This window comes from Natrix helvetica (assembly GCF_964273705.1).
Source record: "Natrix helvetica genome assembly, chromosome: 3".
NCBI classification, from domain to species: Eukaryota; Metazoa; Chordata; class Lepidosauria; order Squamata; family Natricidae; genus Natrix; species Natrix helvetica.
Genome location: NC_138549.1, coordinates 125,003,530 through 125,028,105, shown reverse-complemented (window position 1 = coordinate 125,028,105; position 24,576 = coordinate 125,003,530). Strand labels below are relative to the sequence as shown.

The following is a 24,576-nucleotide window of genomic DNA, read 5'->3' as shown; positions in this document are numbered from 1 at the left end:
TTTGACTCCCTCTTCTTTGTGGCAACCCCTGAGATATTGGAACAATGCTATCATGTCTCCCCTAGTCCTTCTTTTCATTAAACTAGACATACCTAGTTCCTGCAACCGTTCGTCATATGTTTTAGTCTCCAGTCCCCTAATCATCTTTGTTGCTCTTCTCTGCACTCTTTATAGAGTCTCCACCTCTTTTCTACATCGTGGCGACCAGAACTGAATGCAGTATTCCAAGTGTGGCCTTACCAAGGCATTATAAAGTGGTATTAACATTTCACGTGATCTTGATTCTATCCCTCTGTTGATGCAGCCTAGGACTGTGTTGGCTTTTTTGGCAGCTGCTGCACACTGCTGGCTCATATTTAAATGGTTGTCCACTAGGACTCCAAGATCCCTTTCACAGTTACTACTACTGAGCAAGGTACCACCTACCTTGCTCAGTGGTAGTAACAGTACTAGTAGTAATACAGTACTAGGTTGGATATCCCCTCCTATTTTTCATCTTGTCCTATTGGTTCTTTATGATTTATCAATTGTTGTTTGTAACTAATGATTGTAACTATTACTATGACCTATGACCTGCTGTTTATATGTACACTATGATTTGGTGCACTGCAAACAAATTCCTTGTGTGTCTTATCACACTTCACCAATAAACATTTCTATTCCATCCTATTCCTATTTCATTCCTATTCCCATTCCTGTTCCATTTTCCTATTCCATTGCATTCTATTCTATTTTAAGCATGGAAGCTTAAAACTTAAAACTAAAAAGATTTAGTGCTTTATTTTTTTTCAAAGCGGCTGCTGAAGATGTTTTGTGACAGCTATCTTTTTTCCCCTCCGCCCCTAAACTCCTGGAATCCTCTCGCTCCCAAGTTTTCCAACCACTCATTCATTCATAGATATCGCGGGAAGGAAACGAAGGTGGGTCTCCTTGTGAATGGACAGAAGTTTTTACAGAAAAGGGAAAACCCGTATGTCTGGAGCCAGCTGCTGCAGAGCGCCCACATGAACTTCCGAGTCTCCCAGGAGGAGGAGGCTGCGGACTTAAGGGACATCATCACCATCCTTCCCGCCTCGGTTCTTGGCTCCTTCTTCCCATCATCCCCTTCCCTTGCCACTGGGAGACCGAGCCCGGCTGGCCACCTCTCAGAGTGCTGCCTCGTCGGTGCTTGGGTGCTCCATTCTCCCCCCTTCCATTGTCAAGCTCAGCCGTCCGATCCGCCCTCTGGTGCCTCTCCTGTTGCAATTGGCTGGGCGCTGGCTGTCTTTGCACCACGGCTCCTGTCAGGTAGCCCCTCCCTTTCATAACGCAGCGGCCACCGCCACCATTGCTGCCACTCCCCTGGCTCCAAACACTGGCACGCAGGTTTCTTGGTTCCTAAGACCATCGAAAATATGTCTTTTCCGATGGTCTTAGGTGACCCCTGTGAAAGGGTTGTTCCACCTCCAAAGGGGTTGTGACCCACAGCTTGAGAACTGCTGGTGTAGAAGGTTGGCTGTGTAAATTTTGTGTCAAGATAGGGGACTTTCAGCAGCACAATTTCAGGTAGTTATCCAAAACTGATGAGAGTTAAGGTTGAGAATGGCATCAGTTTCTCTTATGGGAGCCCCTACACTCATAGCCACCCTTAACCTGCCAGTGCCAAATATCTGCTCGCCCCAAATTCGGTGACCTTTATAATTAATTCAACTTTTCCCAGCAATATTACATTGTTATAAGAATTCTCCCTCTATTACAGAGGCTGAATTGTGGCCTTTGGCCTTTCAGATGCTATCCTTCTCTGCACTAAAAGAAATAAAATGACAGTGAGCTTACTTAACTGGAAAAAACTGAATACAGTATTCTGTTTAGGAAATAGAAGCTTCTGCAATTTGCATGTCAGTTATATAAGCAAACCATTCAATGTTTGCATTTGGACAAATCCTTTGTTTTTTTTTTCTTTCATAACTAAAACATTCTTCCTAGTTATTTGACAGTTCTTCCAATTTTTTTGACAGTCCTGCAAAATGCAGGAGTCAAGTGATGGTGTTTGGGCCTCATAATTATATATAATTATAATAGATAGATAGATATAAAATGTGCTGTAGTTATATGCTGTATAAAAGATGTATAGATATAAGCTTTGTCATAACACAAAGTTGACATGATTGAGTTTAATAGAACATAAATTCAATTAAATTTGTCTCATATGTTTTGTGGTTTGTTATAGCAACAGTCTTGACTACTGTTCACATGTCTCTGTACAGGTTTCTCTTGCAAATAGTTTATTGAAACTTTTAAGGCTGTATAATGAGACTTAGTGCAATAAAAGGTAAAGATCTCCTTTCTCCCCAATTGGGAAATACTGTATAGAGTTGACCAATCAGTACCTAATGGCCATTGAATTCTCTGTTACACAATGGGTGTTCCATAATCTATCTATACACTTCATGACTGACGCATGTTCTCTTTTTTCTGTTCCTTTCATGCTCAAACTTATGGCTGCTTTTGCTCTTTTGAAAACGTGTGTGTATGTGTGTGTGTGTGCCCATGCATATTCATATGCAATAATATGATTAGAATAGAGTACTGCAGGCTACTTCTGCTGACTGCTGGCTGCCTGCAGTTTGGCAGTTTGAGTCTTACTGGTTCAAGGTTGACTCAGCCTTCCATCCTTCCGAGGTGGGTAAAATGAGGACTCAGATTGCTGATGGCAATATGCTGACTCTGTAAACTGCTTAGAAAGGGCTGTAAAGCACTGTGAAGTGGTATATACAGTAAGTCTAAGTGCTATTGCATTTATGTTTATTACTGAGGATACTATAAACAGCAAATTGATAAATCAGTGGAGCCACCCAGCATGGCAAGTTAAAAGTGTTTATTAATATAGCTACAGATTTCAGTAATATACTTTATTCAGTAATAGTCTTTCTGCATCCTGTTGGTTTTTCATTGTCCCGTGGCACATACAGAGCAAGGAAAAGTAATGCATGACACGTTCCAATCTTGTAGGAAGGAACCTCAGCCTTGCAGCTCTAGTTAGGGCTGATCAGAGTTGTAGTTCCACAATTTGAGGCTCTTCTACACATTGTTAGTTTGATTTAAAAGGAAGGGATTCCCATGCTGCTCCAGAAAAACATTCTTAACTTTTTCTCCCTCTGTAGGCACTTTGTGCCTTGAACACAAAGTGGCATTACTCTAGCTGTACTTTTAAGCATGCAAGAGATAAAGAAAGGGGTGGGGGTGGTGAGCCGGAGAGAAAGGGGTCAGTTGTCAGGGCATGAAAACATATTTGGCTCATACGTAAGATTATCATATATTAAAGGGTTAACTGTAGGCTGGGATATTTAAACACTTCTTACTAGGTACGCACAAGCTTGTTTGTTTAGGTAAATAAATAAGGAAGGAATTAGATATAATGGGGAAAGAAGACTTTTCCTGAACACTGCATTCCTTGTATTCAGCTACAGCTTGGTGCATAGCTTTTTAAAGATGCTGATTAGATGAATGCATTTTTTTCTTATATTTGTTCTCCATTGCAGTTTCTCTGCCTGCCTGTATCCCTTAGTGTGCAGCAGGTACTTATGAGGGTATCTTTCCTTTGCAGGTTTAATAAGTCTTTGAGCATTTCACTTCTTGCTTGCAATTCTTGGGTTCAGGTGCAGGGATAAAGCATAGCTTTAGCTCTTTTAAGCACCTTAATCAACTCTCTTGGCTATTCCATTCTCTGTCCTTTGACCACTTCATGCTCAGTGAAGGCACTTAAGGTTGGCTGGAGCATTTGCCTCACTATTGGATTGATGCTGCTGGTGGTAATTGATACTTCTCTGGACATCTAAAGGGTAAGTGTGAAAGTTTCTAATTGATAGATTTAAGAAGCAGACCTCTTCATTATTCCAAAAAATCCCAGTGTCTTCTCCCCATTCAAGGAGAATGGTAAATATTTTAAGATTTGTTGGCCAGTTCCTTATGAATTCAAAAACTTCACTAACACTGAACACCAGCTAGCGGAGTGGTTTTTCTTCTTCTTCTTCTTCATTCTTTGCAATTAGAGAACAATTCACTGAAGTAATCCTGGAATATTCAACAACCTTTTCAAGTTGAATGAATAATCCTTTTCTTACAGCTTTGCTGACGTGGTATAGCTAGGCACAAATCTGTAGTTCATTAGTGCCTATTCAGGTAGTGCTAATTCAGTACTGACATGCAATTACATTATGGGATCATGTTTGCTGCATTAATATGCAGATCCAATAATATACAGTTTGAGGTAGTTGCCTTATATACTGTATTACAGAAGTGATATTGAAACAAACACATCTTTTGTCCATTGTTTCTCCTTAGCCAGGAATAGTTTTATTATTTCTTTTGCATCTTTCCATGTTAGATTTCTAGAGAATGATAGCTGAGATTCAAATTGAAAGGCTGGGGTACAATATCTCCCTCTAGATTGTACTAACTATACTGATCTCAGGATGTCATCCATCTACTATGATGGGAATCAGCTGTGATACCATGTGGCTTGAAAGGAATAGATATGCTATAATAGCACATTAAAAAACTGCTTCCCCCTTAACAGATACTATCTGTAATAACTAAGCTCAAAAATAGTGACTGCTAAGCGGTGGAAGATACCCACTAAACTTGAATTTTGAAATATATTTTGCTCCCCACTGCTCATGTGAGTAACTTCCCATTTCCCACCCTCAAACCACAAGCAAATTGGCATCATGCTTGATTATTTTTCTTTCTGTGGTTATGCTTGGTTAGTGAAACACAAATGACAGCTCACCTGCCAAATCCTTCTCAACCATTTCTCATGAGCCCAGGATCCTTGTGGGGCAAGAGGCTTCCCAGGAGAGGGAAAAGGGTTTTGAAATAGGGGCTTCTCAGCATTTTGAGGAGAACATCAAGCTCTGCTGCCCATCTGGGGCATACACAGGTTTATGTTCAGTTGACACTTCAACCACTCCCCATACTGTTTTTGTCTCAGAGGTACTCAATAGAGTGCAGGTGGAGAGAGGGCAATCTGACCTTGGGACATGGAGACTTATGTATGCAAAGGCATATGAACATCAAAGCCAACTCAAAATAGGGGATGCCATCATCCATGCATCTCAGCAACAATCCAGGTGAATTTCTGGATGTTGGTTGCCACCTTCTCTGATCTAGAGATAGGACTGAAGATCTAAGGCAGCATGAACATTTCTCCAAACACATAGTGATAATTTCTGGAAAATGAACATAGAGAACTTCTTTGGTGGGAGATTGGGTGATCAACTGAGAATTGAGAATGAAATCCTGGAGAGACATAAAGGTGAGAACATGCAAAGGAATGGTCCCCTGGCATATACCTCGAAGGACATGATTATGAAAAGTATGTTTGCTTTTTTTCTCCACAAAATTTTGGTGACATCTTAGACTTTATATTGGATATGAAATGTAACTATTGCCATTAAAAATACTGCAGTAGCAAAGTATTTTGTTCTTTAATTATGTGAACGTTTTGAAGATCAAAGCTTCAATCAGTTTTCAGAGTGAGCATATTGGATAATATTGAGCAAATCTCAATACTCCGCCAGTAAAATGGGCATATGGCCTCATTCTAGGTAGCTGTGAGTATATCAGTCTTCTGCCCAAAGCTATTCATCCTTGCATCTTAGTAATGACAGCAATAAGCAATGCCAATAAATAATAGTACAGCTGGGACAAGGGGAATATAAAATTACATCAGTGAATGATTCAGTGTGTCATTCTATTCACCGTTATTCTTGTAAATGCTGTAGGATGAATCTTCCTTTTATTCATATAGAATAATATATTGTTTTAAGGATTCCTTTTGTTTTTTTCCCCATGTAATTCTGGGCATAATGTATTTAATAATAAGCTGGATTGTGAACAATATAGTATAGAATCAATATAAGAGTGAGTGGTTTGGTATTAATATTGCTACGGTTCTGTAGTTACAATGTGACTTGTTCATGCAGAGTAAGGAATTTTAGTAACACGATGAAATGATTTTTCACCCACTGGGTTGCATATATTTTAGCTGAGTTTTTTTAAAAACGCAAAATTATTTAAAACTTGAGTTGTGAGTATCTACAAATTTGAAATCAATTCTCTCCTTATACAAAAATCCTTTCCTCAGTTTTCCTAGTACAAGTGGAGACAATACTGCCACCTCTCTGAGATAGCTGCTTTGAGGAGATACTATCCTTAAGAGTTGTTCCTTAAATATTTTGTGGGGAATTGCAAACAATTTACAAATGGAATAATGATGAAGAGGCTACAGTATCAACAATATTATATCTATTAATGTCTTGAATTATGACTTCCCAGTCTGATGTGTTAATGAGTCTGAAGTAAAGTGCACCTCACTTCTGAAGAGAAGCAACAAGATGTGATTATTTAAAAAGTAAGGGACAAGGTGGGTCAGCGGCTAAGACACTGAACTTGTCGATCAGAAAGGTCGGCAGTTCGGTGGTTCAAATCCCTAGCACCGCGTAACAGAGTGAGCTCCTGCTATTTGTCCCAGCTTCTGCCAACTTAGCAGTTCGAAAGCATGTAAAAATGCAAGTAGAAAGCTAGGGACCATCTTTGGTGAGAAGGTAACAGTGTTCTGTGCACCTTTGGCATTTAGTCATGCCAGCCACATGACCATGGAGACATCTTCAGACAGCGCTGGCTCTTCAACTTTGAAAAGGAGATGAGCACCGCCCCCTAGAGTCAGGAATGACTAGCACATATGTGCAAGGGGAACCTTTACCTTTACCTTAGTTCCATTTCAAAAGTTCACATCTTACTTTTCTTATCATCATTTTCTTATGAATGATGTAAGTTAACACAGCTGTGAGTAATTATATTTCTAAACCTCTAATTATAAATATGGTTGTCCAAGTTTGCTTTGAATAAGTGTGGATCAGAACCAGGGACAGTTCTCAAAGACTGAACATGTCTTTTTGCCTTTGACACTTTATGGAGGAGATCTTGCATCCCACATTATGTCAACAATGTGGGATGAGGAACATTCTGATCTTAGAGAGGTAGTTGGGCTCTTCAAGATATGTGAATTCACAATGCCAATGAAGTCAAATCACAATGTAATGTTTAATCTGTGATGGAAATAGGTACATTGGCTGCAGTAGGTGTTGAACTTCTACTATAGAGCAAAACAAATATAGACGCAAAACTCTTTCTGTGTATCTCAAACCTCACACAAAAATCTGGTATTTAGACAACTGAAATAATGTTCCATTTTGAACCAAGGTGTGAGTAACTCTGAAAATTTTTTATAAAGTGTGAGAAGAATAAGAATAGGATGAACAAAGAGAAAAGGGAAGCTGCATCAGTGAAAGATGTAGGAAAAGCCTTTCCCATTTTTAAAGCCATAGTAATATATAGATATATCTATATTGCCATGCCAGATATTCTCAACACAAGAAAGGGACCAAGAAACAATTAGATATCCAAATTAGGTTTTTTTTGGTTCCACTACATTTCCCCCCAATATTTGGGATTTGTATTTTTATTTGAGGTACTTATTTTATTCAGTCTTGTTCTAGTCCTAATTGTACTTAACTGCTTTTCATGGCTGAAAAATCATGTATGCATTTTTAAAAAAATTGAATATAACTGGTTAGGCATACATTTCTTCAATTTGGTATCTTTTAAAAAAAACCTTCTCAGTTTGTTTCCTGTTGTGCCAAAAGCAATTTGGATTTAGAATTATGCTGCATTGATTTTTGTGCCTGTTTTTTGTTTAAAGTTTAAAAAGCCCAGAAGACCTGCCATATTTTAAGTCACAGACTTCCTATGCTTCCTTCTCCTGGGCTTCTAGCAGTGCTGCCAATCTGCATATTCCTACTTATGGAGCTTCGCTATACAATTCATCCTAAATCAAACAATTTGCTAATGGAATCAAGTTAATAGTTTCATTGTTTGGACTCTTTTGTAAAAAAAAAACAATCTGGGTTTTGTAAAAGAAAATTACAAATTGTCTACACCAAGGACAAAATATGACAATTCTATATGGGACTGGACTTAAAATCTGAACAGCTCCATAGCATAAAATATGGGTCAAACAACCAGAATTTGGTGCTTCTTTGTGGAATTAAAAACCTTTAAGATGTTTGTTTAGCTATTGGATAGCTATTTGTCTGGAACGGTATAGGGTTTCCTGCCTAGGCAGGGGGTTGGACTAGAAGACCTCCAAGGTCCCTTCCAACTCTACTATTGTATTGTATTGTATTGTTTATATTGACTATACATAAAAGGATCTATCAGAACTGAATAATAAACAGGTATGAAAAGAACCTGTCCATGCCAGATGTTTGACACATTTTCAGTTCTCTGTGGATCAACTGAATGGGAATTTAGGCCAGAGCAGAGAAATAGAGCAAGCACATCATGTTGCCAGGTGACACTTTAAAAGCATCCTCTGCGTTGGAAAACTATTTGGCAGGATGTCCAAAAGGGGGCATAGTTGAGGGTCATTTTTGCCTATAGAGTGTTAAAGGTTCTGATCTTATGACACACTGGACTCAAGGCTAGCCAACCTCTTTTTAGGGTGTTACGTGAAGCCAGAAAATAAAGTTAAAACTTAAAAGTTAGTCATGGCTAAGTGGATTGTGCAAACAGAGGGATGGTGCCCAGCAGCAAGAATCATACAGTAGAATCGGAACTAATTAACTGTTAAATGTGTAGAGAAACCCTTGAGTGGCATTCATGAGGTATTGACTTCAGATGATGGAACTGAAGGCATTTCATTTTTAGCTTACATTATTCTGGGGGTGAGGAAGCAAATGTAGCATGTCCAGTACATCAATATGATAGCTTGAAGTAGAACTTTATTTGCTTACTAGTGGGTTTTGCTATTTTGCACTGCTTCCTTGCCTCATTTTTGTTTAGCTTCTTTATTTGTAACACAGTACAGCAGTGTTTCTCAACCTCAGCATCTTTACGATGAGTAGACTTCAACTCCCAGAATTTCCAAGCCAGCATCACTGGCTAGGGAATTCTAGGAGCTGAAGTCCACTCATCTTAAAGTTACTGAGGTTGGGAACACTTCTATAGAGTAAATTTTGTGGATATCCAAAGAGCAACGAGACAACGTTATCAGCAACTTTTAACAATGCTTTAATCATATTGCTACTTTCTTCTAGTCCTATGGTTACTCAGGTTGTGTAGATAATTATTGTAACCATTGGATGTTAGAACAGAGTTTGGGAGCCCTCTTAATCATTAGGCTATAATTCCATCACTCCAGACCTTTAATGGTATTGGCTGGTATTTACTGGAGTCCAATAATTTCTGGAGGTTCACCTATTACCTTAATATTATAACTTTACAGAGATAGGTTAAAATATAATTGTACTTATAATTGCTGCGAAGAATATCAGAAGCCACTTCTCTATATCTCCTCTCCCTTACTTGCATTTTTAGTTTTCTCTTTGATTTCTTTTTTCTTTCTTACTTTACATTAGATTGTCTTAGTTTTTAATCTTTCTTTTTAAAAACTTTACAGATCTCAACTGAGGAAAACATTAAACAAAAAGATTCTTCATAGCAGAAAAGGAAATGATGAGTTGATAAGAGATAATTTATAATTTTACTTGGAGGTAACATTTCAAGATTGAAGATTCCTTGTCCTCAGATTTTGCATACGATTGATTGCACAGAATTTCAAAAAATAATTCTGTGTAGAAACCAACCAACCTACCTTCCTTCTTCCCTCCCTCCCTCCCTCCCTCCCTCCACCCCCTCTTCTGAAAGTTTTTTTCTTCTTTTTGACCTTTATGTAAGAACAATATGTGTCTAACTATGTAAATAAAATTACAAATTGGTGAGTCAACAGACAGTTTGCATTTCATCCTGTTTAAATATGATATTCAAGTTATATCCCTCTTTACTGTTATTTTAAACAAGAGTCATAGATATATTATATGTTTGACTCAGAGATAACTGTTCCTCTGTACCTCATCTAAAGATATGTCTGAAATATCTTCCTCCAAATGATACGTCATAACTGTACCTAAAGTGAGTTTTTTTACATGCATGTTAAGCCAGAGACACAGTTTGAAAAAGTGTTTACTGGAAATTACCCATAGGACTCTGCCTGCAAAAGAAGTACATTCAGAAAAATTAGTTTAGGGCCACAGAGCCCCTTAGAGGTGTTTTTCTGTCACTCTTTACTGAAATCTAATAGTATTTTTGTGGTTTACAAATGGTGGACTATAAATAAAGACTATACTATACTATAAAAAATATAGTTTTGCATAAAGAATGTTAGAAAGATAATAATGTAGAAATAAACATTGGAAATTAGAATCAAGCAAGGCATTTCTATCAGCTACATTAGAACACAGCATAATGTAGGCTTGCTTATAACAGATTTAGACCGTCAGTGAAAATAAAGTATTTTGTCTGGAAAGTCCCAGCTGATCGGGAGGGAATGGAGATTTTGCAGTAACCTTCCCCTGGAGTGGGGAGGGAATGGAGATTTTACAGTAGCCTTCCCGTGCCACACCCACCAAGCCACACCACGCCCACTAAGCCACGCTCATAGAACCGGTAAAAAAACTTAGAATCCCACCACTGCAATCAGCCCTAATAAAAGGGTCAGAGAGGAAAAAATAATATGGTTCTGTTTACATGTTTTGCTGAGCCAAAACATGGCTTGCTTATGACTTATCATTTTAAAGCATAATTAATTTGGTTCACTGTATTTTGCCAATTATGGTTTGTGTGATTTAATACACTGTGGCTGCTTAAACTAGAATTAAGCAAGCTATATTTTTCATGAGGTAAATTTTGCCTCAGTGTTATGAGGAAAATAGGAATAGGGCTCTCTGATTTTTTCATCATGCAAGAGCCTCATCCTGAAACCTAGATTTCCCCCTTGGTGAAATAATTTGTGAAAACCAGTTTTTTTTCTGGATGGATGTTAAAGACAAATTGTTCCCATTTGTTCTGTTTCTGGCAATTGATAAATTGTAATTAATATTTGTTTGGGTTTTATTTTATTTCAATCAACATTATATGTTGTATTATTTTGAGTTGTTTGGGGATTCAGGGAGAATATAATTAGTGTGGTTGTGTTATTAACTTTTAATGAGGTTTTGAGAGAAAATAATGTTTCAGAAAGGAGAAAAAGTTATATGGAAACTAAGAAGGGAAATCGTGGAAAGGAAGAATGTGTGAATTATATGTCTCCTCGATTTGGGTGATTCATGATTTATACATATGGGCTCTGAGTTTTGCTGCCAATGTGTTTTCTGGGTATTCGATATGTTAAAACAGCTGTTGAGTTGGCTTTGAAAGGGAATTTATTGCTTTAGATTCTCTTTAGTTTGCTGTTTCAGTAAACCACCTTGTTTGGAGCAGGTAACCAGATCTCCACCTATCCCATAAACACTGGCAGCAAAGAATATATGCCAAACCCAGAGAAAACCAAACAAAGATCTCCACCCTTAGAATACAATATATTTTATTCTAAGCTTATTTAGACTTTTCACTCCCATAACCTAGATATATCATTCTTCCTGGCTTAGTTTTTTCCCCCAGGCCTCAAGCACTTGGTTTTCCAGAATCAGATGTAGCCTCCTTCCCACTCACTCACAAAACATGAGATGTGTGGTGCCAAGACTCAGTCCCTCAAAGCTTTAACCTTATCCTCTTAAACCCAATTTAGAATTGCCTGCAACTACACATAGGCATCATTGGATAGATATACTGAAAAGGGGTTGATGGGTAAGCATAGGTTGCTGATGGCTGCAGATGGGAGATGCATAGGTTATGGATGGCTACAGATCCCAACTGTACAGAGGTGTCCTGCCTGCTGATTGGTTGATCCAACTTCCTGTTCTGAGCTTTGCTATTTGAGTACCCCCTAGCAAGATCATTACATTTGTAGAAATATAAATGGAACATCTGTGCAACCATCCCCACATGACATATGCATATGTTCCCTGACATGTAGTGCCAGGTTTACCCTTTAGTCCAGCGATGGCGAACCTTTTTTGGCTCACGTGCCACAAGTGGGGGGAGCGCAGGGGGTCGTGTGCGGGCGTGCCGCACCCATAATGCAACGTGTGACCCCTCCAGTGCGCATGCGCGCACAACGCGCGACCCCCCATTTTTACATGCTTTTTTCGCCCTTTCCAGGCTCCAGAGGCTTTATAGGAGCCTGGGGAGGGCGAAAAGAGCCTCCCGCGCACCCCCCCGGACACCCTCCGGAGGCGTCAGGGAAGCCTCCGGACGGTCCCTGAAGCCTTCGGGGTGCTCAAAACGATCCTCCGAGCAAACAGGAAGTGACTTCCGGTTTGCTCGGAGGGTCGTTTTGAGCACCCCGAAGGCATCAGGGAAGCTCATGAAGCCTCTGGGGGGGTGGGGGGCTCTTTTTGCCTGCGCCTTGCGTGCCCTGACAAATGGCTCCGCGTGCCACTTGTGGCACGCGTGCCATAGGTTCGCCATCACTGCTTTAGTCATCCAAAGTGTCTTTCCTCCCTCTTCCACTTGACAGTTTTGCCATCTAGGTAGCAATTGCTGACTTGGGAACTGAATTACAGTGGGTCTGCCTACCTAACTGCCTGGGTTGGATTTGTGTGCTTTGGCTAAAATGCCAATAAACAGGGCAGCAAATAGATTTTTCTCAAGTATTTGGTTTCCAAGAAGAAAATACCCTTTGTTGAATGTACTGCTTATTGTTCTGGAAGAACTCTGTTAGCTCATATTTCATGTTTGATGCAAACATATTAACTGAACTGCTTCTGAAGATTGCTGGCTTCTGGCATTATAAAAATTAAATTAAAAAAAGATAAAATAAATTCAAGTAAAATACAATACAATATAATACAATGGATTAAGGCGATTTGACTTTATATAACACTAAGCACTAAACCATTTTTTTACCTCCAGCTTTATAGCAGCAACATTGCTATAAATAGTTTGCCTTAAGTCTAGGTGGATGAAATACAACTTCCAGTACTTCTCTAGCCAACGTGGCCAAAGTTGAAAAATGCTGCAAATTGTACTTCAGCAACATCTGGGACAATCTTCCTCAAATCAATTAGACATATTAAACTGCAATGCGAATAGCACAAGATGAATGAATAAAGGGAGGAGAAAAAATGAAAAATAAAATAAATGAATGCAATGCATAGTCAGTGAATTAAGCATCACTTGGTGTATTCTGAGTTATTGATGCAGTATCAATGTTATAAGGAAGGATGCACTGATCTATTGGTTGATTAAGGGAATGTTGGGCAAATAGATACCAGTTGAGACACTGTATAGTTGTACTTTGCAATATGGATTTGGATTTGATGACCAGTTTATCCAAATACATCATTTTTGGTACTGCTACGACTATACATATTTTCTAATGAGACATGTTATAAACTTAGGTAGCTTTTTGTAGACTAAAGAATATGCAGTGGCAATGTCAACTGTGAACATTTTGCTTTTTTTGTGTAAACCTAAATGTTAGGGATACCCAGTGGGAAGGGGTTTGTGTCTCTTATGTTTCCCAGAGCGATATTGCCCAATTCCAAATCTCTAGTTATTTGTTCTGGATTAAATTAAGCTTCAATAACTCTTGCGCAAATCCAGCCCCCATATAGCTTCCAGAACAAAAGGGAATTTGGTAACAGCTTGCAAGTCCTGAATCCTAAGAAAGACATTTGCCAAATTATGACAGTGGGGGTTTGCTTGGAAGTGGGATTAGATCATGCTCCTGCCTTGACCACAAGCAAAAGAGGTAACAAAGAAATACCATGTGAAATGTTTTGAGGACTTGACTTTCACAGGGATGCAGCTGCCAGTTGGCCCCTCTCTATCACTTACCATACTCAGCCTGTCCACATCCTGTTCAGAAAAACTCAAAATGCCACCTGCACATCAGCCTTTCAAACAATGCATGCTGATAGAGACCTGAGGTATAGAGCATTCTATTCATGGGGAGCACGAAGGCTTTTGATCAGATGGAGCAACTATTTATCTAGCACAGGGGTATCAAACTCACAGCCACCAGGCCAGATATGTCATGTGCTAGCCACACTCACACCCAGTTTAATGAAGAGGAAAGAAATTGCGATACATCACATGACACCGCCGTGATGATGCGAGTTTGACACTCCTGCTCTAGCAGCACACTTTGTTCTGCACACTTTTGAGAATTAGAATCAGTGATGGGATTCAAAAATTTTTACTACCAGTTCTGTGGGCATGACTTGGTGGGTGTGGTGTGGCTTGGTGGGCATGGCTTGCTAGGCATGGCAGGAGAAGGATACTGTAAAATCTCCATTCCTACCCCACTTCCAGGGAAAGGGATATTGATCATCCTTGCCAAAGGCATGGGCAAACTGTTGGATCTTTAGGGGCCTTAAAAATACCAGTAAGTGGGAACTTTTAAATTCCAGGAAAGACCTTATTTCAGAGGGCAGGTGCTGTTACAGAGAAGGTGCACTTCTGGAATCCAGACAGATGTCATGGTTTAATCAATAGAATATGTATTGTATACAAGCTGCCCAACAAATTTAAACTATATTAAATCAAAGTCATGATTACCTTCATCGTTACATCTTGACTCCGCCTTCCTGTGGAAGTACAAACTCCAGCAGGCCCTGAAAGTTGAGCATAGACACTCCTGCACTCTAAAGTTTTGTACCCCTGAGCTGAACAACCTTATAGCAGGTGATTGGAAGGATCTCTGTTTAAAATCCTGCAACCAATACAGCTAATCCTTGATTTATAACAGTTCATTTAGTGACCGTTCGAAGTTAGGTAAAGGTTCCCCTCGCACTTATGTGCTAGTCGTTCCCAACTCTAGGAGGCAGTGATCATCTCCATTTCAAAGCCGAAGAGCCGCTGTCCGAAGATGTTCTCCTTGGTCATGTGGTCGGCACGACTAAACACCGAAGGACACAGAACGCTGTTACCTTCCCACCAAAAGTGGTTCTTATTTTTCTACTGGCATTACATGCTTTTGAACTGCTAGGTTGGCAAAAGCTGAGACAAGTAACAGGAGCTCACTCTGTTACGCAGCGCTAGGGATTTGAACTGCCAAACTGCCAACCTTTCTGATTGTGTCTTAGCCCCTGAGCCACAATGTCCTGCAAAGTTATAATGGCACTGAAATAAGTGACTTATGACCATTTTTGACACTTATGACTATTGCAGTATCCTCACGATCACATGATCAAAATTCAGATGCTTGACAACTGGTTTAGATTTATGACCGTTGCAGTGTTCTGGGGTTCTGTGATTATATTTTGCGACCTTCTGACAAGCAAAGTCAATGGGAAAGCCAGATTCACTTAACAACCATGTTACTAATTTAACAATTGCAGTGATTAATTTAACAAATGTGGCAAGAAAAGTCATAAAATGGGGCAAAACTCAATCAACAAATTTCTCACTTAGCAACAAAAATGCTGGGCTCCATTGTGGTCATAAGTTGAGAATTAGCAGCTGTATTTTCACTGAGAATTCTCCAAAGGTCAATATTCTCTGCCTATGTCATTGAACTGTACCCCTCTTTGAGCATCCGTTCTTGATTTCCAATTGATGTGTTTGAAATGCCTGGTAATTAAAAATCTTTGTCCATGTTGTAACTAACTTGCACTTCTTGTGCAGTGAAGAAACAGAGAATGTGCTTTGCAGAGGTTAGGCTGTTCTTATTCAGTACAATGTTCTCAAGAAGATCCAGGCATCTAAAGATCTACAGCTGTGATAATTTTTAAAACAGTAGCTTCTTTATTGTAGTCTACTATTACGTTTTATTTCCTCAACATAATTCTGATGTTAAAGCTTAATCAGATAATCCATTTCATTAAAAACAATTACCATACATTTTAGGTAGGCTGTGAATATTGATTTCTTGAGTTAATTATCATAGTCAAATAATATGCAACCATAGAAAACTAAACTACAGTGTGTTCCAAGTATTGACTGAATGTGCTAACTTTAGCTAGTATAATGTCAGGGTATTTCTTTTTTTATATATATAAAAAAAGTTTTATTGGTTTTTTCAAATATTTTGGGGAAAAGGGTACATAAATGTGGAGAAAAATTTTGACAGCTACATCATACAGAAGGTGGTGCTTCCCCGGGATCTTACATCTCTCTCTTATTTTATATATATCAGAATATCATTATTACATACATATTAGCAGTTTAGGTTTACTTCAAATTCTTTAACATCTTCAATCATACTTTATATCACTTCTAACCATTTCATTATATTAACAATTGCAATGTACTTTTAATTCATTTCTGTGACCTAAGTCTCATTGCTGCCTCCTCTCCCCTGTCTGTTGGCTGGGCCATGGCTCCTCCCCCCTTCATATCTTGTGCGCTGTCTCTTGTTTCGTCTAGAAGGTTCTTGTGTTTTTCCATGAAGGCTTCTGCCTCCACCACTGTATTAATTCTCACTCTACCCCCCTCCCTATGTCAGGGTATTTCTATACAGGTCTTTTTAGAACTATTTCTTATTGAATTAACTGGCTTACTCATAGCTAAATGTTATGTACTTGCATTAGTGTAGAGAGAATGAAACAAGCTTTCTAATGCACACTGGTCTGTTTGTATTGGATTGTTGCCAAGGGCCTGGACTACTGGAGACCAGAAGCATGGAATTTGAAATGTACATGTACTTTACATGGCATATATGGAAGGGATCAGAAAGGTCAAGAGAGGGGCTACAGCCACGGCATCAAAGCCTTACCTTGTTCAGCATTGGTGCATGCACCAAAATGCAAGGTTTTAATAATATGGCAACAACTAGTGTCTTGACTTTTTTTTTACTCCTCCACCACTGTGTAGATTACCTTTGCTTTGCTTACTGCTATGTTCACCCTTTGTTAATTAACTAGAATGACTACATAAAACTAAGTCCCTTCTGGGAGAGGGGGCGGTCTAGAAGCACCAAATATAAATAAATATAAATAAATATATTCCAGTTCGAGCTCAATTCTTGATGACGGCAAGGATTTATCCACAAAGTTTTTAAAGTAAACCCGTGGAAGGAATTTACTCTTGACTTTCCAGACTAGGTTATAATTCTGCACTTTATTCATGGTCTCCTACCCAAGTGTCAACCCAGTTTAGTTTTGAGATCAACAAGGTATTTCTGAGATATGTAGTGTTCCAAAATATTGGGTGGGTGAGTGGTGGGAAGGGAATTATTTGTTCAGTTTGAGCTTCCGTGTAGCGTTAGAAAAATACCTATGGAAAGAAGGTGTTTGTGAGCCACCTACTTGAGCTTCTACATTCCAGCATGATGTCCCCAACAGCAGCCTATTAACTGCACTCTCATTTCAGAGGGACTGCCTCCCCTCTCCTGTCATTCCCACCCAACACACTTTAAGCTCTCGGGCTTTCTGTTTGGTTCATGACAGCTGCAAAGGTTGTCATGGAAATCCAGCAAGTTCATCTACCACTCTGCTGAGCCCAGGCCACTTTCCAGCACCAAAGACAGATGGAAAGGATGAAAGATTAAAATGAAGACAAGTTGAAATGATATGATTTCAGAGTGTAACAAGATCAAAGATGAAATTGGATGCATCACATCTCTTTGCCTTTGTATTGAGTCAGTTGTGTATTCTAGAATATTGAAAGACAGTGCATTGCCTACCCAAAAATATTTGTGAAAATATTTTCAGGATAGTGGACTCATGGTGGTGATGCCCAACCTGCTATTTCAACAGAGTGTTGGTATTCTAATCTTGGTTAATTTCATTTAAAGAAAAATCCAAGTTATATGTGTTAGTTTGGGCGGTGTGGGGGGAGGGATGTTGAATATTACAGCTTACTTTGGTTTCTAGTGTGCATCCAACTAATTGTGTGAAACTCTGCCTGATTCATAATACACATACTGAACTGGAATTATTCTGACTCAATGGGAATCGTAAATACAAATATTCTGTAGTTTAGGCTCAGCTTAAACCTAACGTCTATGAGAATGTCACCAAAAACAAGTAGCTGGGTGGGGAGTTTGCTTAGGACAAATACAATGTATTTGTTATAAGCTAATATAATCTTCAGTAAATGATACTCATTGATATTTTATCTCCAGTTTTTCCCATCAAACAAACTGGGAGAAAAACCACCTAGCCAAAAGAAGAAGTGAGAAATTCTGTATAACAACTGAGAGATCAACAATTGCCTTGCCTTAAATTTGTGTGCCACCCTCAACATTTTAATCATAGTTTTAGATGTTGGTCAATTTAACTTCTGCAAATACTACATTAATGTAAGTTGGAATTGCCTTTCATCTGAATAAAGGAGAAACCTTTCTCTGTTGCCTTGGACACAGAAAAGGTGAAGCATTTGCCTCCATCACTGGAGGTTTTTAAGAAGAGATTGGACAAGCTATTTATCTGAAAAGGTATAGGATCTTCTACTTGAGTAGGGGGTTAGACTAGAAGACCTCCAAAGTCCCTTCCAAATCTGTCATTCTGAAGAGTCTAAGAGTGACAGTGCAGTGGCTGAAGGTCTGTGTTCATCAACATCTTATATAATATAATACAATAATAGAGTTGGAAGGGACCTTGGAGGTCTTCTAGTACAACCCCTGCCTAGGCAGGAACCCCTATACCCGTGATGGCGAACCTATGGCACGCGTGCCACAAGTGGCACGCGGAGCCATTTGTCAGGGCACGCGAGGCGCTGCCCTGTCAGGTGGCCAGTGCGAATGCGCGCGCTGGTCAGCTGAGTTCACCTTTTTAAAAGCTATTTTTCGCCTTCCCCAGGCTCCAAAGGCTTTATAGGAGCCTGGGGAGGGCGAACAGAGCCTCCCCCCCGGAGGCTTCAGGGACCGTCCCTGAAGCCTTCGGAACGCTTAAAATCACCCTCCGAGCAACCCGGAAGTCACTTCCGGTTTGCTCGGAGGGTGGTTTTAAGCGCTCTGAAGGCATCAGGGAAGCCTCGGACAGTCCCTGAAGCCTCCGGAGGGCCTCCAGGGGGGTGGGGAGGCTCTTTTTGCCCTCCCCAGGCTCCTTTAAAGCCCCTGGAGCCTGGGGAGGGCAAAAAAATTTGTAAAAATAGGGGGGGTCGCGCGTTGTGCGTGCATGCGCACTGGGGGGGGGTCGCTTGTTGCATTATGGGTGCGGCACGCCCGCACTCGACCCCCCTGCACTCCCCCCACTTGTGGCACGCGAGCCAAAAAAGGTTCGCCATCACTGCCCTATACCATTCCAGACAAATGGCTATCCAACATCTTCTTAAAGACTTCCAGTGTTGGAGCATTCATAACTTCTGGAGGCAAGCTGTTCCACTGATTAATTGTTCTGTCAGGAAATTTCTCCTCAGTTCTAAGTTGCTTTTCTCCTTGATTAGCTTCCACCCATTGCTTCTTGTTCTACCCTCAGGTGCCTTGGAGAATAGTTTGACTCCCTCTTCTTTGTGGCAACCCCTGAGATATTGGAACACTACTATCATGTCTCCCCTAGTCGTTCTTTTCATTAAACTAGACATACCCCATTCCTGCAACCGTTCTTCATATGTTTTAGTCTCCAGTCCCCTAATCATCTTTGTTGCTCTTCTCTGCACTCTTTCTAGAATCTCCACATCTTTTCTACATCGTGGCAACCAAAACTGAATGCTGAATTGTCTGTGCTGTCTTGTAAAGTGTTGGGTTATGTATGATTTAAAGAAAGAAATCCAGAGACTAATGCTATTTTATACAATCATATGGGGGGGGAGAGATAATAACGGTAAATGCACTTGTGGAATGGGCTATCAGCATTTCTGCAGATGTGAAATATTGTTCTTTAAAAACAATCTGGTCTTTCTTTGAAGCTATCACTTTACAAGGGATAAACCTGTGAATAACAAAGGTGAAGGTGATTAATGAATAACGATATGCAGACAGTGCTTATTTATTGCATTGCTCTCCCCATTCATTCACATATGCATAAAGACTCCCACCCCATCTCTGAATGTTTATATGGAGCCCCAATTTCATTTTTACTCATCTTTGATTTTCTATTCCCCGCAAGAACTATTAGTATGAGTTTTGCAGCCGTCTTCCTTTCTTAGCCTTTGCCCTTTGGAAACAAGAGAGAGAGACTTACTTCATTCTCCAGAAATTTATCCCCAGTTGTGTTCTTTCCTGCCTTTGCTTTTCCCCTTCCTATCATGATTCCTTCCCTTGCCCTCTTATTACCCAATGACCCAGAAGGGAAGAGTTGCCTGGGCCCTTGAAGAGCTATTTAACCTGTTTTCATCAAGGGGTCTCTTTGGCCATAGAATGACTCTTCGGTGGTTTCTTTTCCTTTAACAGGCTTAGCTTTCCTCCATTGTGCCTGATCACTGGGCAGAAATGCAGAAATTATTATCAAACCATCCCTTCTGACTGAGGCATATGTTTCCACCCCCCCTTCTTTTCTTCTCTTTCCTTTGATGGTAGATCTGGAGGAAAACTTGCACAGAGTGATGGGCAGTGCTGGCCAAGGTGTGGTTGCTCTGCCTCATGGTCGGGTCACCCTTCAGGATCCTGTACTCTTTTCTGGCCTGGAGAAGCTACCTCTTGCTCAAGCTCCTGACAGCCCAAGCTGGCGGTCCCTTGACAGCCCAAGTCCCCCTGCTACACCTGAGCAAACCCTTCCCACCTACTGCCTGCAGTACTTTAATATGCTCTACCCAGATGACAGCAATTGGGTCCCAAAGAGTTTGGGTGAAACTCAACAACACAACAATCAAGGAAGCAGGACGGAAGTGCATAAGGAACCTGAGCAGTGCCCTATCATTGACAGTCAAGGATTGAGCCTCACCTCTGAGATGGATTATCAGGCCAGCCTTCACCTTGAGGAGCACTCCTTGGAGCAGGTGCAGACAATGGTGGTGGGTGAAGTGCTCAAGGACATTGAAACAGCTTGCAAGCTGCTCAACATTGCCGCAGGTGAGTACCACAGGCCTGTTCTTCTTATATTTGGCACTGCTTAGCCCACAAAATAAAAACTGTGTATGTAGAGACATAATCATGCATTGCAAAACTAGTAAGGCTGTTGTGTCATTTGCCAACAACTAGCAATATTCTTTGCCTGTCGTTAATGGGTTTCAAACTCCTTTCAGACTATCTTGTTGTTTTCTTTCCAGCAAAAATAATGAAACATTTTGTGGCACCTTAAAGACTACATTTTGTTATTGTATAAAATACTATGAATCACAAAATGCATCTGATGGAGTGAACAAGTTATACGATAATAAATTCATTAGCCTATTAGAAAAGTCTTTATTAATATGCCTTTTATCCTGACATTAGGAATATAAGCCCCAGTATAAGTGGAGTTGATGTGTGTGAGGATCAAATAAACTTTCAACCTTATTTATTTACTTGTTATGTAGGCTGGTTATCAAAGCTCAAGTATTCTGGGAAATAAAAAGATTTGACATAGTTGGAGCAAAGAAACAAACATATTGGCTGTTGTGTTACAAAGACTGTCAATGGATTTTTAATTTAGATACGATTTGCATATAACAGAAGTCTCTATTAGACTTTTCAAGCAGTACCCAATACTGTTTTAGGAGAAATGGCAGAGCTCTGATTAGAAAGGGCAAAACCTGGCTAGGTGTTAGGGCCAGGAAGTGAAAAAATATTAAAATACAAGATGGGGTTTGCATTCTTTGTTTGGATAAGACTTAGAAATTTGAAACAAGCCTTTCTCAAAAGCTGAGGCTTTTTTTCAGGTGTGATCCCATTATAATTCATCATTAACCATGCTGCCATTCTGCCAGGAACTAAAGGAAAAGCAGTTAACATTTGGATGAATTGAGTCAAATTATGGAAGGCTGCAATAAATCAGCTTTGGAATTGTCTAGATAGCGCTGGACCCTCAATTATGATGGCTGTGAATAATAGAACTTGAAGACCAGAAATATCTAGAGGAGAATAGAGCCCTATCATACACCTTAAACCATGCCATGAATTAATGAAACAATAAAGTGAACAATGCTTCCAGGTACCAGATGCTTCGTTCACATATATGCATTTGGATGCATCTATGGGTACTTAATGAGCATCCAACTACTGTGCTAGGCTACTGACTAAGATTCAGCATGACCAGTGAAATATCTTATTTTAGAACACATTATTTACCAAATAAAATAGTACACCAACCCTTCAATACTGGAATATCAGGACGAGGGACCATTGGAGGTTGGGATTCCTCTCACTCTATTTCAGGGTAAGGGGGACAAGGAAAAATTTACCTGATGATTGCCTCTTCTGATTACTGACAGTCTGATACTGATCAGCTTTTGGATCATGCAGGATGTTGCATTCTTCATAAAGGCCATAATGGAGAGGGCAAAGTTAATATAAACAAAGAAGAAATAGCATCAGCAAAAGTTCTGGGTGGTGCTTTGATCTAATGATCTACTTACTCAGAATTGAAGATTTCATTTTGAAAGCAAAGTAGGTTTCAGCCTAGATTTTAGATTGGTCAATTTAATGATACCGTATCCAAACTTGAGGAACTCTTAAGAGTTGGTCATCTGAGGTGGTGACAGGAAGTTTTTCATTTAGGTTGAGGTTTCCAAATATTGCACACTAAAGGGGGACTGTGTCCTTTTTAATTCAATCAATATAGAGGAAATTACAGTTCATGAACTTCAGTTGTGATAAAGATGGATAGCATAGCATATCAGACTTCTCTTCTAGTTCTTTTAGCTGCAGTGCGGGTTTTTTTGCCAGGCAAATGTTCCCAGTACACTGTAGGCAGGATCTAAATGCTGCCAACACAAATATAAAAGCAAACTGTCTACACAAAAGCCAGCCTGCTTCTTTTACCTCTTCAATTATTACAACATTTCTGAAAACAAGAAAAAAATAAAGACTAATAGAGCCGCTATCATCAGCCCTTATCAGCCCCAGACTGTCCTTATCAATATTGGATACTGATACCACACCTATTGCCATATTGCCAATGTGCACTATTCTCCAGGAGATTGTTTGGATGTTATTGACTGTTTTTCGGCAATTCCAATGATAGATTTATTACTGCCTAATGTTTTAAATACTGCTTTAAAACCTTAGCAGAAGACATTGATATGATAACTGTATGTAGGCTGATGTATCCGAACTATGAAAATATCAAAAAGTGGAGGCATTTACAATGCTGGTCACCTGGAATATTTTCTTAGAACATTTGCTCTAAAGATGAATTATGAGTGAAGCAATGTGCACACTCTCTGGAATATACAATAATACAATAGTAGAGTTGGAAGGGACCTTGGAGGTCTTCTAGTCCAACCCCCTGCCTAGGCAGGAAACCCTATACCGTTTCAGACAAAATATATATATTGGGGTATTTTTGTAGATCCTGCAGACTGGAGTCCAGGAAATGTCCAGAAGTGGATCTTATGGACAGAACACCAATACCGATTGCCCCAGATTGGAAAATCATTCCAAGACTTGTCTGGGAAGGAGCTGTGTGACATGACTGAAGAAGGGTTCCGTCAACGTTCTCCATCGTGTGGTGATGTTTTACATGCTCATCTGGACATCTGGAAGTCAGGTACTTAGTAAGAGAATTGAGAAACAAATGATGAACAAATTCTTCAAAAGCTATTTCGGTAGCAGGAGCAATAGAGGGATTTTGGTATTTCCAAACTACTGCTGGAAAACAAGACTCTCTAAATAACACTGGGACAATATCCCCCCAAAACAGCACAAGCAAAATCATTAGCATTTTGCTTGTGCTGTTTTTTTGGGATATTGTCCCGGTGTTCAGCCTCATGGTTTAGCAGATCTTTGGAACAGTTTGGTGCTAATCAGTTTGAGGTAGAATGGTGAGAGTGCTACAGAGCAAGGTTTTGGCCTTTGCAGCGTTTCCAGTTATATGAGCTATTGGCTTTCTTTAAGCACTGCTGAAGGGACCTCAAGAATGGGAAAAAGTGGGGAAAATCAGCCTGTCAGAATCCATTAGATTAACTTTTCATGTTATGTTTGCTTTCCAGCTGCCTGGATGAAAGAAAAAACTGCTCCTGGGGAGCTGCATTACTGTGGTGAGCTAACTGTTGCTAACAATAAAAATAAAATAGATTTTATTTTATATTATCAATTATAATAATAATAAAATACTTTAGTGACAGAGAAATGTCAAAAAGCTAAGAAGCTATAGGGATGCAGAAAAAAGGTCTTCATGCTTTATTACAAGCACATGACATAATAGCATGATCGTGATTTATCACTTATTGCTTGTATGTAAATTGAGAGCTTATGCACTAGAGACTAATTCCTTGTGTGTCCAATCACACTTGGCCAATAAAGAATTCTATTCTACATGATTTCCATTTCTGCAGTAGAAGCAGCTGCCTTCTAGTTCTGCTTATTGTCTGGATACTGTTAATCAAAAGATGAAAATGTACAGCCCTTTTATATTATTATATATATTATTTTACAGTGTGGCAGAAAGAGACATGGTGAGATAAAAAGATAGAGAAATGAGAGAGAAAAAGAGGGAGGGAGGGAGAGGAGAAGGAGAGAGAGAGAGAAGGAATGTACCATGATTGAAATGAGTGGGGAAATGTAATTTTCTCTTCAATCAGAGCTAGCATTCCTTTGGGATTTAAAGAATGAAAGAACAAGATAACAGA

At 39.7% G+C, this 24,576-nt stretch overlaps 1 protein-coding gene across 5 annotated transcripts in view; it reads left to right on the top strand.

Moving 5' to 3' along the window:
* The window catches only part of SPDEF (SAM pointed domain containing ETS transcription factor), a gene marked incomplete at its 5' end in the record, with an annotated part of 53,785 nt that overhangs the window by 24,880 nt on the left and 4,329 nt on the right, over window positions 1-24,576 (top strand). For 3 of the 5 annotated variants that reach the window (XM_081949392.1, XM_081949393.1, XM_081949394.1), the window contains 3 exons: window positions 20,387-20,878; window positions 23,298-23,495; window positions 23,938-23,985. In XM_081949392.1, coding sequence (XP_081805518.1) covers window positions 20,413-20,878; window positions 23,298-23,495; window positions 23,938-23,985 — 712 coding nt within the window. Of the gene's footprint in view, window positions 1-3,412; window positions 3,822-20,379; window positions 20,879-23,297; window positions 23,496-23,937; window positions 23,986-24,576 lie in introns of those variants that run through there. The other 2 variants (XM_081949395.1, XM_081949391.1) reach the window with 2 other exon arrangements.